General features: G+C 39.8%; 1 protein-coding gene and 1 pseudogene across 2 annotated transcripts in view; both read left to right on the top strand.

The window, feature by feature from the left end:
• Positions 1-12,969, top strand: part of CD96 (CD96 molecule) — an 89,385-nt gene extending 76,416 nt beyond the window's left edge. The window contains exons 11-14 of one of the 2 annotated variants that reach the window (XM_026492905.4): positions 5,648-5,713; positions 6,506-6,595; positions 9,830-9,953; positions 11,916-12,969. In XM_026492905.4, the coding sequence (XP_026348690.1) occupies positions 5,648-5,713; positions 6,506-6,595; positions 9,830-9,953; positions 11,916-12,024 (389 nt within the window). In that variant the 3' untranslated portion in view covers positions 12,025-12,969. The remainder of the gene's footprint in view (positions 1-5,647; positions 5,714-6,505; positions 6,596-9,829; positions 9,954-11,915) is intronic. The other variant, XM_057306801.1, reaches the window with a different exon arrangement.
• On the top strand, positions 968-3,357 carry LOC113256107 (cytosolic 5'-nucleotidase 3A-like; annotated as a pseudogene).
• Positions 12,970-13,434: the final 465 nt, after the last annotated feature.

Here is a 13,434-nt window from a genome sequence, read left to right as displayed (position 1 = left end):
TGATCTGCTTAAATGGAATTTTTGAACTTTTTGTTTGCTTTATTTAAATTGTTATTATAATATTATGTGTGCCCGGAATAAAAAAGAAATCCTGTTCATCCCATGCATCATATCATTATGAAGCATAGAGGCTACCCAAAATATTTTCTGCCCCAGAAACTGGAAAACTGAAAGGTCTTGCATGAAAGTGCTTTATACTTTACACAAGTATATTCTTGGTCTTTTTAGTAGATTTCATAATGAAATGAACAATTCCAATTCCTTGTGTCTTCCGTCCTTCCCCACCTGAAAACTTCCTTTATCCTCAGACATCTCTTTTATCATTCTTACCATGAAATAGCCTTAGAAATTGTAAAATCTAGGGGCGCCTGGGTGGCACAGCGGTTAAAGCGTCTGCCTTCGGCTCAGGGCGTGATCCCGGTGTTCTGGGATCGAGCCCCACATCAGGCTCCTCCACTATGGGCCTGCTTCTTCCTCTCCCACTCCCCCTGCTTGTGTTCCCTCTCTCGCTGGCTGTCTCTATCTCTGTCAAATAAATAAATAAACTCTTAAAAAAAAAAAAAAAAAGAAATTGTAAAATCTAGGAAGGGACTCTAAAAGCCAACAAACAGAATTTTCCTCCCCGTGAAAACTCGCATTCTTACTTATGCAAATGAGAATATCTTGTTTACTAGTTGCCATTTTTATCCATAAGCTTAGAGAAGAAAATTCCCTACCATGAGTTGCTCTATTTATAATCATTCACAAAAACACATTAGGATCCAACAAGTTAATGTTGATTGCTCACTCCCAAACTATTTTTGAAACATGTTTCTTCTCGTTGGATTGGACTGTAACGTGACATCCAATATTAGATGATGCATTTGGCAAGATTCGTGACAAGCATGGGTAATGAGATGTTTTTTTCCTCCCAGTATGTTTATTTCAGTAGATTTATGAAATGTTCCCAGGCAGAAAAAGAATGATAATGGATGGATTTCTGGTGAGATAAACCCACTAGCAGTGTTTCTAAAGCTGCTGCTGTTTGTGAGCACATTCTAACGGGATATGTGCTTATACACGCATTTTGTAGTTTACGTATATTTGGGTGTCACTAGAAGATTTGGGTGCATTGCATTTACACAATATGTATATGTTTTAATATATTCTTCTGTTGTCATTTTATCCACTTTAGAATATTAGCATCTAATCCTAGTTCAGCTTCCACGTTTCCAACAGCCTGGAACGGAGATTCGTAGTTTACTTTAACCACCTATGAAATGGGGATACCAGATCTGACCATCTAAATACCCCAGGTTACAGGTTAATAACATCCTGGGATCTTTTCATCCTGACACTTAGGTGATCGGGCCGTGGAGCAGAAAAGTGAAACTTAATTACTTTTTTCTTTCTGTTTTTCCCTGCCATCCGTTGGTCCAGTGGAGCCCAAAGCCACATTGAAATCAGTCAATCTGGCTAAGTTAGACAAGCAGAAAAATGATGTGAGTCTCCGTAGGCCCCTATGCCTCTAATTTGCCCCATTACCAAAATCAACAAGGTTATCATTACCTCACCACGTGTGCCCCTGCACGTGTGCACACTTGCGCGCATACACACACACACACACCTGGGCCTCATAGTACCTCTTAAAGACCTCTCGTAGGGTCTTTATTTTGTTCTTTGACCATGCATTCCTTATTCTTCAAAATTTATGTACTCTTCTTCGTAAATTTTGCAATTGCGTTGTTTACCCGTCCCTGGTCCTGGTTGGTTCTTCTCAGGCTCTTGGTAGCTGTGCCTAATAATTTCATAGCAACCCCGTCTACGTTCCATAGGCAGAGCGGTTGGAGAGGCTGGAGTTGAGGGACTGAGAGTCAGTTACAGGGACATAGCAACGCCGGAACCTACAGCAACCTTGGGCCCTGCCCCTCTCTCAGGCTACAGGATAACCCCACAGTCCTGCTCCTTCCTGCTGACTGCCGTGCTGAGTCTCTAAACTCACCACTCTGGCCCTCAAATTCCAAAATCTTGTATGTCTCAGATCACGTCTCGTTCTATTTTCTTCTCCTCTAAAACACTGTTCTCCCCCAATTCTGTTACCTAGTTCCTGATTAGGTCAACCACAAATTCAAGATTTCCTTCTGGGATTTCAAATTCTATTTTCTGTTAACATGCCAAATTCTGGGGACTTCATGTGTCCTCTCCACAGCTAGCACACAAGCCCTGCATTTCCGAAGATCGTGAGTGTCATCTTTGTTTCATGGTCAGGAAGAGCATGAGGGTCCCCCGTATAGAGGAGGTGGTCACGGCAAGAACAAACAGGGGAGCTGGCGCGTGAGCCTCCTGGTGTAAGGGGTGGTGCTGGCCCAGTACACGTTCACCCTGAAGAGGAGGGTGGGGCGGAAAACCAAGTTCACCAAGATTCCTGTATCCAAGTCCTGCATCTCTGAATACTGCTTGCCACTCATGCCATCACTCCAGGATAAAATCCAGGACGGAAGAACTCGGAACGTCTTAAGGAAGATTGGATACCTGAGACAAGTCTCGGTAAATGTACATGTAAAAATGACGCCTAAATTCCATAGAAGTTCAGCTTGCATCAGCTTGCCCTATAAGAATAACAGAAATTGTCCGTAGTTAGATCAAAAAAGGAACTATCAAACTTCAGATGACCATGGACTTTGATATGACACCAAGTAGATCTTCGTACAAAGGGAAAGGCTGCCCAGCATGTCATAATAGTATCGACCACTGTAAACTGGTTACAAACGAACGTCAAAGTTTTTGCAACTAAGGAAGAACACTATGTTGTCAAAATTGACTGTTTTTACCGTAGAATGAAAATATCCCTTTATGGTAGAAAGACGTGCTAAAGTACATAGTTTCCTTGTTAAAGAAGCTTTACCCAGTGTTAAATTTAAATAAAATGTAGAAGAATCCAATGTTATACTCCAGGAAGGATATAAACATTTATTTGAGAAACTCCAACAACACAGCATCCTTGTGTTCATATTTTCGGCTGATGATGGTAATATACTCGGGAAGGTTATCCGTAAGCTGGTGTTTATCATCCAAATGTCGGAGTAGTGTTTATTCATGGATTTTGATGAAAATGGAGACTCAAAAGATTTAAAGGAGAATTAACTCATCTATTTAACAAACAGAATGGTGGTATGAAGAACACAGTATTTCAATCAATTAAAAGACGTAAAAACATAATTCTGCTGAGAGACTCTCAAGGAGACCTAAGAATGGCAGATCGAGTAGCCAGTGTGGAGTGCATACTGAAAATTGGATATCTAAATGATAGCGTGGATAAGCTTTTAGAAAAGTATTATGTTAGTGAGAGATGAATCTTTAGAAGTAGCCAACTTTTAATTCACTGAGGATTCCAAATAAGTATTTTTCAGGATGACCTCTTTCCTGTGGGAACAATTGATAGAAGAATTGCTCATCTCTTCATCTTGCTGAAAGACTCCTATAATAACACATTCTTGCTCTTGAAGTTTTTTCTAAGTATTCTCAGACATGTTGAATCCATCAGCTGGAACCTCCTTTTTCTTCACCTCTCTCAACACACTCCCCACTATATTTTTTTTAACAGATTAAAAGCAAATCTTAAAATCAAAACTAGAAAAATAACTTCCTGCTTTTCCGAAGTGGATTCTGTAGCTTAATTTTATCACACATTTTCTGAGAAGTAGAGGTCTAAAAAGGAAGATTTTAAAAAATAGCCAAATAATTTGCATAATTTCAAGTACTGCCATTTTTGTAATTTGGATGGATCATGCTGATGGTATCACCATCTGAAATTGTGCTAGGCTTAGTTATTTTGCCTGGGGAAAGTGAAAATTGAGCAGAAAAGGTTGGCATTCTATATTTGGTGAAAAAACTGTTGGTACCCACATGTAACTGACCATTACAAAATGTTCTGTATCCTCGGCGCCCGTCCGGCTCAGTTCGTAGAGCATGTAACTGTTGATCTTGGGGTCGTAAGATCGAGCCCCATGTTGGGTATAGAGACAATTTAAAAATAAAATCTTTAAAAAAATGTTCTGTATTTACTTGCTGATGATAAATATGAAATTGAAAAAAAATATTGAATATCCACTTCCCTCAAAGGGATAGCACTTGCTCAACTCTTTATATCTTAGTATAAATTAATTTATCACATCCTTTCTTGCAAACAGACTTTGGAAAGATAAAAAACAAAGGTAGCAAGCCCTAAAAATAAGAAGTAAAGGAGGCACCAAGTTGGGCAAAATATCTTGTAAGGTTATCCAGACCAAATTGCCTTCTTCATAATTTTACCTAAATCCAGGCCTAGTCCCAATTTCTTCTTCATTAGTTGTTGTTCTTTGTTAGTCAAATCCCGACCATTAAGGCTTAGCCTTAAAAATGGGCTTTTGAAACACGCTCAGTCCGTCATCATCTGTGGACCTTGGTATTCTGTCTAGAACAGCACCAACAAAAAATAGCCAGGATCACGCATTCAGGGTCAGACAATTATACTGAAAATAACGACATCTCCCTGACCTAGTCAGATTCAAAATAGCTGTGTATAAAACTCCCCTTATCTCTGGGGTGACACCCAGTCAATTAGCTATGACAGAATGTACTGGGAGCAGTCCCTGGAAAGCGCTGAGTTACACCTCTCCTGAAGGGCCTGATAACTTCCCCTTGTCTGCAGTGGCAACTGCCATTGGCATCTCAGGAGAAACCAAGAAAGGGGAGGACTAAGGGTTTTTTGTGTTTTTTATTGTTGTTTTTAATGTTTGTTTTGGTTTGGTTTGGTTTTGCTTATTTGTTTTGGTCTTGACACACAAGAAAGCACTTAACTTGGAACATCATACATGCTCATGTTTTAAATAAGCGAGCATAATGTTTTTCTACTGATTGCAACTACGTGTAACTGTAGCTGTTTTACTTTACACTACATTGTAGGCCTGTTATCAAATACAGAAATGCAGAGCCTGCCAAGAAGTGGAACTTTCTTGCCAGAGATGGGGAACTAAGCGAAATGAGTTGATAGATCTCCTCCAAAAGCGATAGGTAGTGCCTGATGCTGCCGTCCACTCAAGGGGAGGGTTTGCTTCTCAATCCATTAAGACAACTCAGCACAGCAGCTAGCGAGGCCAGTGACCACAGGGGTCTGAAAATTCACCACTGATACAGTTCAGTTGTCGTAGCCAAAAAAGAATATCCGCTGATCCACAAGTACAAACTATTTTGTTCCCTTGTGCGTATTCTGCCAAGGTCTTCAAAGTCCTATTGGCACCTTTGCTTGACTAAAGGCCACCATAATACACCTGGGCTTTCTTTCTCTCCCACGTACTGGATGGACATGAGAATAGTCACCTCTGTGGCTGGAGAAACCTCTCCTAGTGTTTTGCTTCCATTCCTTCTTCCTGCTTCTGAGTGGCTATAATCAAAACCTTCCCTAGTTGAGACATTGGGATCACAAGTTTTCCCTCTACTCCCACTTTATTTTGGGATGTGCTAATGTATGCTGCAGAATAGTTCAGTGATATTGCTTTACATATTCATTAATAATCTTTTTTTATTTTATTATTTTACTCTAAATTATTAGATTCAATTAAATGTTGAGAAGAGACAATAAAAGAACTGTCTTATACAGGTTGACTCTTCCAATATCTTCTTCCTTTAGCAGCTTCTTGGATGCCCAGTGAAACATATAGTTCAGCGCCCTCAGGAGCAAGCTCGACAATTCATGGTGAGTACTTAGGGGGAGAGTTAGGTCCGGGAAGGTGGTGGTCTGCTTTATTTGGGCAGAGATGGAAAAACAAGAACTGGTAAGAAACCAATCTCAGATAGATATTGAAAAGTGCACCTTGATGATGAAAATGACAATGAATAGAACCAAAATTTTTCCCAGTCATGGTCACTAACAGGAGCTAATCAGAGACCAAGTCTTAGATTTTTTTCTCTATTTTATTTCAAAATGAAATCTACAAAATAGCATTTCCTGGCTAATTAGATCCATTAAAATTGCATTTTAAATTTTAATTTTCCATTGGAAATTAAGATGCTTTGTCAACATGGATTTGTCTACTGAAATGTTGCAAAGGAAGTTTTATTGACGTTATCAAACACATTATAGTGGGAGAATCGGTTATTTTGATTGACTGGACCTCCAATACCCTGGAAGAATAGGGAAAGATCCCATTTTTCTATGGCTCCAACACAAGACGTTTTCCCATAACCACTTAAATTTCTCATGGAGATTCTTTAACAGATATTGTTTTGCTATGTGTGCTGTACAGCTTCTCTTTTTTTCCTTAAACCAATAGAGAGTTTCACTCCTTTGTTAGTTTTAGATTCTAAGGTCCTAGCCTTGCTGTAAATTGGTCCTTAGTAAGCTTTATACATAGTCCTGTAGGAGCATTTAAGCCATTAAAATTGAGCTCTTCCTAATAGCAAGTGAAATCCAGTCATGATTTTACACCACTTCATTGGGTTGAGATGGCTATTAGGATCAGTTCACATATCCCTTGTCTATCCCTAGGTGATGTCTTCACCAGCACAACCAGAATATTTTCAGAAGTTCCCGCAACTGGCAATGGATCAACTAAAAATATTCACATCCATATCACTGGTGAGTCATTTACTTTTTTCTAAATTTTGTGTTTCACTCACTCAACAGATATTTATTGAGTACCTACCATTTGCCAGACGCTGTAGCAGTTGTTGGGTATCCACTGCGAAAGAAGTAGATCTTTCTTGTCTTGTATACAGAAGAGACCTTGAAAACACTGGCCTTCTGAAGATTATAATCTATTGAAGATGATATACATTAAGTAAATAATCATGTAATTAAATTTATTTGTGACAGATACTATGATATAGTATAAGGTATTGTCAAAATGTAACAGAAAGATCTAATTTTAACTGGCAACAGGAAAGGAGCCTCTAAGGAGCTATTTAAATTAAAATCTGAAAAATGAATAAAAATTTACCAGGTGAAAAGTAGTAAGAAACATTTTATTCTATGAAAATATATCTGAGATAAGAAATATTGTTGGAACAAAGAGTATTTCTATAATTAAACTAATAAAATTTTGTCAATACTGCATACAATTTCTTGTTTTATATCATAAGAGGTCAAGACCCTCCCAGCCCAGGTCTTGATTGTAAGTTCAGAGGCATAATCAACTTTTTCAGCTTCGGGGGTGTCCTCTTAACCGGTGGACACTCCACTTGAATACTCAGCTTATTCTGTGTGGAAGGCCCCCAGCGCTTAGACCCTTGGAGCATCACCTTGCATACAACATAGCAGTAGAACAAACTGAAGTCCTACCAATGCCTTTCAGATATCGGTGCCTTAAAAAACTGCCTCATTCAGGGAGAGGGCAGTATTGGAGCTCTGCTTCTCCACTGAGACGTTCCTGAAGTCAGTGGTCCCATTTTCTATTTGTGGTAGGGAGAGAAATTTTAAACATTGGGTAAGACCCATTTAAAACCTTTTGTTCTTGGGGCGCCTGGGTGGCGCAGTCGTTAAGCGTCTGCCTTCGGCTCAGGGCGTGATCCTGGCGTTCTGGGATCGAGTCCCACATCAGGCTCCTCGGCTATGAGCCTGCTTCTTCCTCTCCCACTCCCCCTGCTTGTGTTCCCTCTCTCGCTGGCTGTCTCTCTGTCACATAAATAAATAAAATCTTTAAAAAAAATAAAATAAAATAAAATAAAATAAATAAAACCTTTTGTTCTTGTATTTCTCTGAAACTTGAGGGGTAAAGCGTTCTATCGTACCATGTTACCAGTGTAGAGCCTAGTAAATTTTGACTTGATTAAAACAGAACTTTGTGTAGGTTTGGGTTGACCATCTGTATGATTGTTTCTTTTATGATCATGATACTAGTCTTTCACAGTTCCGCTACGACCATGAACTAGCGTGAACTAGTCACCTGCACAGACCCCATAGCATATGGGTATGCGTTATAGGACTACATGGGCTTCTGGCGTACCCTCAGCATCTGCTTAGACTAGGCCGAGGTTGGGTGAGCACCAGAAAGAGCCCAGGTCTCTGGATGTGTGTTATAAACAGGACAACATCATATTGCTGCAGTCCAAACTATGTTAGACATAGAAAAGATTTGGTAACTCATATTTTGAATCCACTTTTTTTGCCTATGTATTTTGAGACTTTGCTTTATAAATAGCACTATAATAAATATGAGGCAATAAAGGAAATTGTAAACCTAGTCTCCACCTGCAAATAGTTCACAATCTAGTTGAAACAAAAAAAGAAAATCAATCCAGATAATTCTGATACAAAATGGGCTTTTTGCCCAAATGATCTACATAATCTGAAAAGCTAAAGATCTATCCATAATGTATAAGGAATTTCACTGGGGTGTGGTTAAGAGATAACAAAAGCCTGGAAACAATTTAACCCTCGAACATTAAGAGACCAATTAAATAAACCATGATACATCTATACATCGGGGAACTATCCACTCTTTTAATCAAAGAAGGTAAATCTCTATGCACTTTCATGAAAAGTATTCCAAGAGCATTTTTTTAAAAGAAAGATGCAAAGGACAGAACTATACATATTGCCCTCATTTCTAAGAAAAATTATACGTATATATGTTGTATATGCATAGAAAGTTTTCAGTGGGATACATAATTAACTAATAAATTTATTGCCTCAAATATATATAACTAGCATCTGAAGTCATAAGGACACTTCCTTTTTCATTTTAGCTTTGTATTTCTGTACTGTTTGCATTTTTTAACATGATTATAAAATGCTTTTTAAAAAGGAAAATATTAAGTAACTATGTAATTATAAACATTCCTTTTATTCTCTGCAGTAGAATCAGACAACCTCATTTCCTAAGACAGTTAATTTTCTTAATTCTTCCTTCATGTTAGAAAAAAAGTAAAACAGTCCAGAATATGCTATTTACGTTGCCTCTGGTCTAAGTCTTTGGAAGTCTTTGATTCACACGGTTTGACTTGGTGTACAAATGCTAGAAATGCAGTGGATGAATGGAGTGCGGGTGTAATCAGAAGGGGTAAGAATAATCAGCCCATCTATCCCCCACCAAGATGGTTTCTGCCAGCCCTTTACTTTTGACTTCCTCCCTTTGCAGACCATAGAAAGAAAAAATAACTGGTTTCAGTTTTACCCCTTTCACTTCTCTCCTTTCTATTGCTGAAATGTGTAGAGGGCAAAGGGAAGAAAAAGAGGGGAGGTGATAGAAAGGATTAGAAAATCTCTATCCTGGGTATCATTCCTTGAGTGACATCCAAGTGAAAAGTCTTGGAGAATGTTCTTTTGAGCATTACAACTCTGAATGTAGTAACCAGGCCTTCTCAGTTTGGGATTTTCAGGACATCAGAATGTTATAATGTTACAAGGCATTTTAGTCTTTCTTCCTCCTCCTAATACACTGATATTCCATAAAGCAATTAATGACTCCTTAAAGAATAAGAGAAACTAAAGCTAGGCCATTATTTCACCTATAAAGTTTTCTTTACTGGAGTAAGTTTGGAATACAGATTTACAGCTTATCCCTTTTATTTATTCATTCTTACAAATGACATTTCATTGGCCATCATGTGCCAGGAATTGTCCAGGGCCTTGGGAAAATGAAAGAAAAAAAAATTCATTCTGGAACATTCTAACAAGAAAGACATTCACATAGAAAGTAACTGTGACATGCAAAAACAGAAGTGAGAACAAGGCATAGATCTGATCCCAGAACATAATTGTGGTCAGTGATGGCCCTTGGAGAAAACAGGTAGGAGAGAGAGTTCAATTCATCCTGCTTTCTAATTGCCAAAGTTTGGCATTAAAGTTCGTCTCTCTTTATGCCCTTTGCAGGTATTGTGGCCAATAAACCTAGAGATGGAATGTCCTGGCCGGTGATTGTAGCAGCTTTGCTCGCTTTCTGCGTAGCATTGTTTGGCCTTGGAGTGAGAAAATGGTGCCAATACCAGAAAGAAATGTGAGTATAATCCTGAATCTGCAGGAACAGAGATACTTTTTCAGCACAACATATTCACTCAGCACGTTAAATATCACTCCTCTCTGGAGCTGCCACATAGAACTGAGGAAAGGGGGCTCAGAGAAGCTCAGAGAAGATCCCCAGCTTGCCCAGCACCACCCAGCTGGGATGAGTTCCGCTGTTTCTGACTCAGTGTCCCCCTCTGCCTGTTCTGTCTGTGATGCTCGTCAGACGGAACAAGTCAGTGGGCATGAAATGAGAACTGAGCCTTGCCTCACCTCAAACACTAAAACTGATTTTTCTTTTAATCTTCATTACTTTTTCATTTTCATGCATCTCTGAACTGCCTGGGCCCAGCTGGGCCCAGATACTCAAGTGTGAAATTGAGTGAGAAAGGTAATTTGAAGAAAGTCCAGCTGCTTTTCGGCAGAATGGGCTTTTACCAGCCTTTTTCTTTTTCCCCAAGGACAAAAGAAAGTAAACAGTGGGTTCCCCCTCTTTTGTCTTATTGAAATATTTGCCAAAATTCTTTTCCCTCCACTCCGCCATCTGAAATGCCATGTCAGATTAAGCCTCGCTTTTCTGGCTCGGCTGTTTGGGATGCAGAGTAGACCATGATTGGAGGAGATCCCTACAACATACGGAGCTGCTCTTCCACTCCTGCTACTGTCTGAGATGCCGGTGACCGCTGTGCCTACCTTCTACTTGAAGTGTCCTCGAAGACTCTATAACCACACGTAGCGAGTGTTTCATGGGGAAAAACAAAACACTAAACCAGTAGTCAGAAATTCTGGGCTCTTGTCCAAGGACGACACTTTGGCTACCATGTGACCTTGAGGACTTCATAATTTCCCTGAAAAATACAGAAGTGCAAATTTCTTAGAATTTTATCTACCTGTTGAAATATATTGTCTGCTTCGAAGCATCAGGGGGAAAAAAAATAAGTAATAGGCATTAGATATTTTTATTAAAATGAGAAATTGGGAATCTGAAATTTTGAATTGATATTTTTATTATTCTGTAGTCAAATGTTTGTGTTATATAGAGATAGGAATCTCTCTCTCTCTCTCTCTCTCTCTCTCTCTGTGTGTGTGTGTGCGTGTGTCCTTCTCCATGTCCATGTCCATCTCTATCTCTCTGGAGAAATTAAGGTGCTATGGGTTTACCAGCAAGGGATAGAGATGTTTGAGTCAAGGACAGAAATCTGCTCACAGATGAATTTCCATGTCTTGATATCAAGAGAGCTGGAGCATTCGTACAGCTAAATCCCAAACTCACACGTATGCCTGATGCATTTCAGACAAAGAGATGAGTTGTGCTAACAGAGAACAGTACTTTATGTAAAGATGACTTCAAGAACGTTCGCTGATTCAAATGTACAGGATTCTGGCATTAACCATCCAGTATCAACCAAGATAAGGATTCAGAAGAGCTTTTCTTCCCACCTCAGCCCCTATCTTCACGGCGTACAGTGAATGTGTGGGTGAAGGCTGGGGGTGAGGTTGGCAAAGGCATTATTCGAAAATCTTCAGTCTTTAGTCCCAGAATTTTAAAATTTTGTCTCTGGAGGAGTGTTTTAACCCACATAAGAGAAACACTTGTTCTATTAGGAGGCAGTTTCCATGGAGAATATGGGTTCTCGTTAAAAGACCAGAATTGCCAGTCTAGTCCTCTTTAGCAAGTTGCCGAAGACCTCTGAGCCTCAGTATTATCTGTAGAATGGTGATAATAATGTCCAATCCCTAGATACGAATTAAATAATGTTATGATAAAAATGCTTTGCAAACTATAAAATATCTTATAAATATTAATTTATGGTATTATCACAACACAGCTAATAAGCAGAAGGAAAAATTCTGAGGGGACTGGTGGGCATGTCTCTTTCTCGGTTTCCTACTTTCCTGTTTCCTTGAATCACCACCTCACATTCTTAGCATTGAAAGAGCAATGTTTTGTTCCTAGCATGGAGAGACCCCCGCCTTTCAAGCCACCTCCACCTCCCATCAAGTACACTTGCATTCAAGAGTCCACCGGAAGTGATCCGCCTTGTCATGAGATGGAGACGTTCTAGCCCCTTGAGACTTGGCCGCCTAGAACTCTGCTAGAATCCTGCAAGAAGGTGGATATTGTGCTTTATTAATACAGTTGCCCTCTCGCCAAGCCTGTACTGCAGCTGCAATGGGTGTCAGAAGTGAATGACCTGTTTTCCCAGCAACTCCGCCTCTTTCATCTGCACGTGCCTGACATTGAGCAAGACTGAGAGACAAAGTCATGCTCATACCCAGTGCAATCTGTAGGAATGTTCTTGCTTATGTAAGAAGTGCAAATTAGGCTGCTGTTATTAAAAAGTACTTGCAGTGTTTTTATTTTTCATTTTAGTTCTCTGGCTGGGGTGACGACAGTGGTTTCAAGCATATGTCCATGCCAGATCCTCTTCTATTTGGGCATCTGCCAACAATCTGAACTATTCGCCAAAAGTATGTTCTTCTCTGAGGTTTGTTGCATCTCTAGGAAAATTACAAAAGGAAGAAATGTGAAAGTTCTAGCAAGAGTTCCAAATAGCAAGTAGTCTTTGTACTGAAAATATTTTGCTTATTTTCACTAGAAGAAATCCTAATACCTTGCACAAGACACCAGTCCCAGTCCCCCTTCCTCCCACCATGTTTTGCCCAGCTCCCTGCCCCCTGAAATGAGGAGGGATCAAAGGGAAAACTAGCCAACAACCAAGTAGCCTAGTAGACATAGGTAACACTTCATTGGCCTCTAAAATGATATGAACTAAGAGTGGTCTCATCCTCAGCTTTACGTGTGTGTGTGTGTGTGTGTGTGTGTGTGTCCCCGCATACATGTGCATGGGTGTATCAAACCATTACCAAACTGTTACATGAATCAACAGGCACCCTCACCCCACCCCAACTCCTGTGATTCCTGTTATTCTCTTGTTCATCGGGGGACTCTGCTGTTCCTCCAGTCTGCATGTTTTTATCCATCTTGAAATAAATACAGGCTCAAATCATTCTAGCATTGATGAATGAATCCTGCTCCTACCAATCTTTTGCAAGATAGTTCAAACAGAATGTATATGTAATGGAAAAGAAACCTCGCTAGCCAAACCTATTCTGTATTCAGCAACAGTTCCTGAGTGAATAAATTACTGATGCTCCTCGTTCCGCTAAGCCACCAAACCCCCCTGCCCTAGGAAGGAGCAACAGATGTTGCTGTCAGGTATGATAGGCAAATGCTGCATGGACTTTAGTCTCAAAAGGAACATTTAGTTCGTTTGCAGAGTACTTATCCCTGACTGCGTGTGAGAATAACTTGGAGAGTTTTTTGAGTTTTTTGAACATCAGGGCTGTCCCACTCCAAAACAATGAAATCAGAATCCCTGTGGAGTAAGGCCCAGGCATCAGCACTTCCAGGTGATTCGAGAGTTCAGCCAAAGTTGAGAACTGCTGAGCCAGTGGAGGCCCCTTCTCCTTAA

Source organism: Ursus arctos, unplaced genomic scaffold (genome assembly GCF_023065955.2).
Source record: "Ursus arctos isolate Adak ecotype North America unplaced genomic scaffold, UrsArc2.0 scaffold_4, whole genome shotgun sequence".
NCBI lineage: Eukaryota > Metazoa > Chordata > Mammalia > Carnivora > Ursidae > Ursus > Ursus arctos.
This window is presented reverse-complemented; position numbering and strand designations above follow the sequence as displayed.